The following is a 1,586-nucleotide window of genomic DNA, read 5'->3' on the forward strand; positions in this document are numbered from 1 at the left end:
TAACGAACGTGTCTGATGAACGTTTTGTTTTAAGCATGTTGAGCATCTGGATGGGGTCGGCATCTTTCACGACCTCTGGTGGTACATCTAGCATGTTGGACAGCGCGGGCAGAAATACTTTCGTTTTTAAATGTTATGGAAATAGATTTGAAAGTTCTAAAAGGCAAACTGGGAATTCGTTTAATTATTCTGTGCTCCTTCCTGGGAGGTTTCCTTGGGCATAAACGAATTCTAGTTAACACTCTCTTCGGGATCCCGAGGCTCATGTTTTCCATAGATGTAAGCCTTCATAACTGCAGTCGCCATCACTACAGAAATGCAGTATAATCTCCACATTTTTCCAGTAGTAAAGTGATGCACTCGAACTCTGTCAATGATTTACTGATCTAGCTGCACTGCTCTAAATAAGTGACGCTTGCGTTAATGTCCGAAGGTGGAAAATGGTCAGATGGGTAGTTGATGAAGACTTGGGGTCGGTAGGTCCTATGGTGACCAAATAGATTGAGATTAAGCCACCCAAAAGGTGGCGCGGGCATGAATAGCCCGAAAGTGGAGGCCCTTTGGAACCATTACCAATAGTTGAAACTGGAGATCTGTAAATGGATGGATTTTTTTTTATGGGGGCGCGGATGGCGGTCACGGAGGGCAAGCAATACCACTTACAGAGCTGGTGATTTAATGAAGGCCTCTAGGTCTTCCGTGTTTTCTTAGTCCGAGTCTTGCTGCTAGTTGACATGGCTGTGTTGTCGTCCGTGGCATAGTTCGTTGTTGGGGGTTTTGGTCTCATGGCCTGAGGTTGAGGCTGGTTCTGAAGTCGACGAGTTGTGATGGAAGCTTGTTCGGTAACGTCGGTGGTGGTTGTGGTCGGAGACAGCACGTCTGCGAGCGATTCTGTTGAGATTGTGATGGAGGTAGCTTTCGGGGCTGGAATGGAAGATGCTGCTGTTTGTGCAGCCTGGGTCTTTAGTGGAGCTGACGTCTGAGTTGATATCGACCTAGCAGTCGACCTTGTGGAAGTCCCGGGTGTGATAGGGGAGGTAGAGAGACTTGCGTCAGGGGCTGTGATGAGGTCCAGGCCATTGTCTAGGTACAGCACATTTAGTTCCCTGATGAATCGGTGGTAGTCGGTTCCCATTGGGGGCCCCTGGGGGCCCCATTGTGAAAGCTGGCTTGACTGGTAAGAGGAACAACTGTTTGGTAAGACTGGGAATCGTCTGGTTGGTTGGTAAGAGCTGAGGTGTTTGTTATAGCATCAGGGGCTCTGGTGGCTGGGTTGAGGTTAACTTTCTTGGTTTCAACCTGGGCCATTATTTTTTCCTTTCTGCCGGGAAAGCGGTGTGAAATTACAGGTTGATTGCCGTTGCGGAGAAGGCAGCGATGGGTTGTCGATTTGCAGATGGAATAATGGTCCTGGGTGCAATGGTTCCACTTTTGAATGGGGTGTTGACACTTGTTGGTGGGATGGGAGTAATCGTAGCACGGAAAGCCCTGGGGAGCTCATGGTATCGTTCCTTCTCCACTTGGAAGGGTGGAATCTTGATGCAGAAGCAGTGCAGACCATGTGTGGCAGCCTGGTTGGTCCCGGC

The 1,586-nt window shown here is 49.0% G+C and overlaps 1 protein-coding gene across 1 annotated transcript; it reads right to left on the bottom strand.

Annotated features, from left to right (window-relative positions):
* Positions 1-688: 688 nt before the first annotated feature.
* On the bottom strand, positions 689-1,135 carry LOC138363978 (glutamate--tRNA ligase-like). Its single transcript, XM_069323429.1, has one exon. The coding sequence runs from the start codon at positions 1,133-1,135 to the stop codon at positions 689-691; it is 447 nt and encodes a 148-aa protein (XP_069179530.1).
* Positions 1,136-1,586: the final 451 nt, after the last annotated feature.

The sequence above is a fragment of the Procambarus clarkii genome, chromosome 12 (assembly GCF_040958095.1).
Source record: "Procambarus clarkii isolate CNS0578487 chromosome 12, FALCON_Pclarkii_2.0, whole genome shotgun sequence".
Taxonomy (NCBI): domain Eukaryota; kingdom Metazoa; phylum Arthropoda; class Malacostraca; order Decapoda; family Cambaridae; genus Procambarus; species Procambarus clarkii.

What these genes read in the sequence shown, in the direction of transcription:
- LOC138363978 (XM_069323429.1), bottom strand. Translation starts at nt 1,135, where the DNA reads ATGGGAACCGACTACCACCGATTCATCAGGGAACTAAATGTGCTGTAC.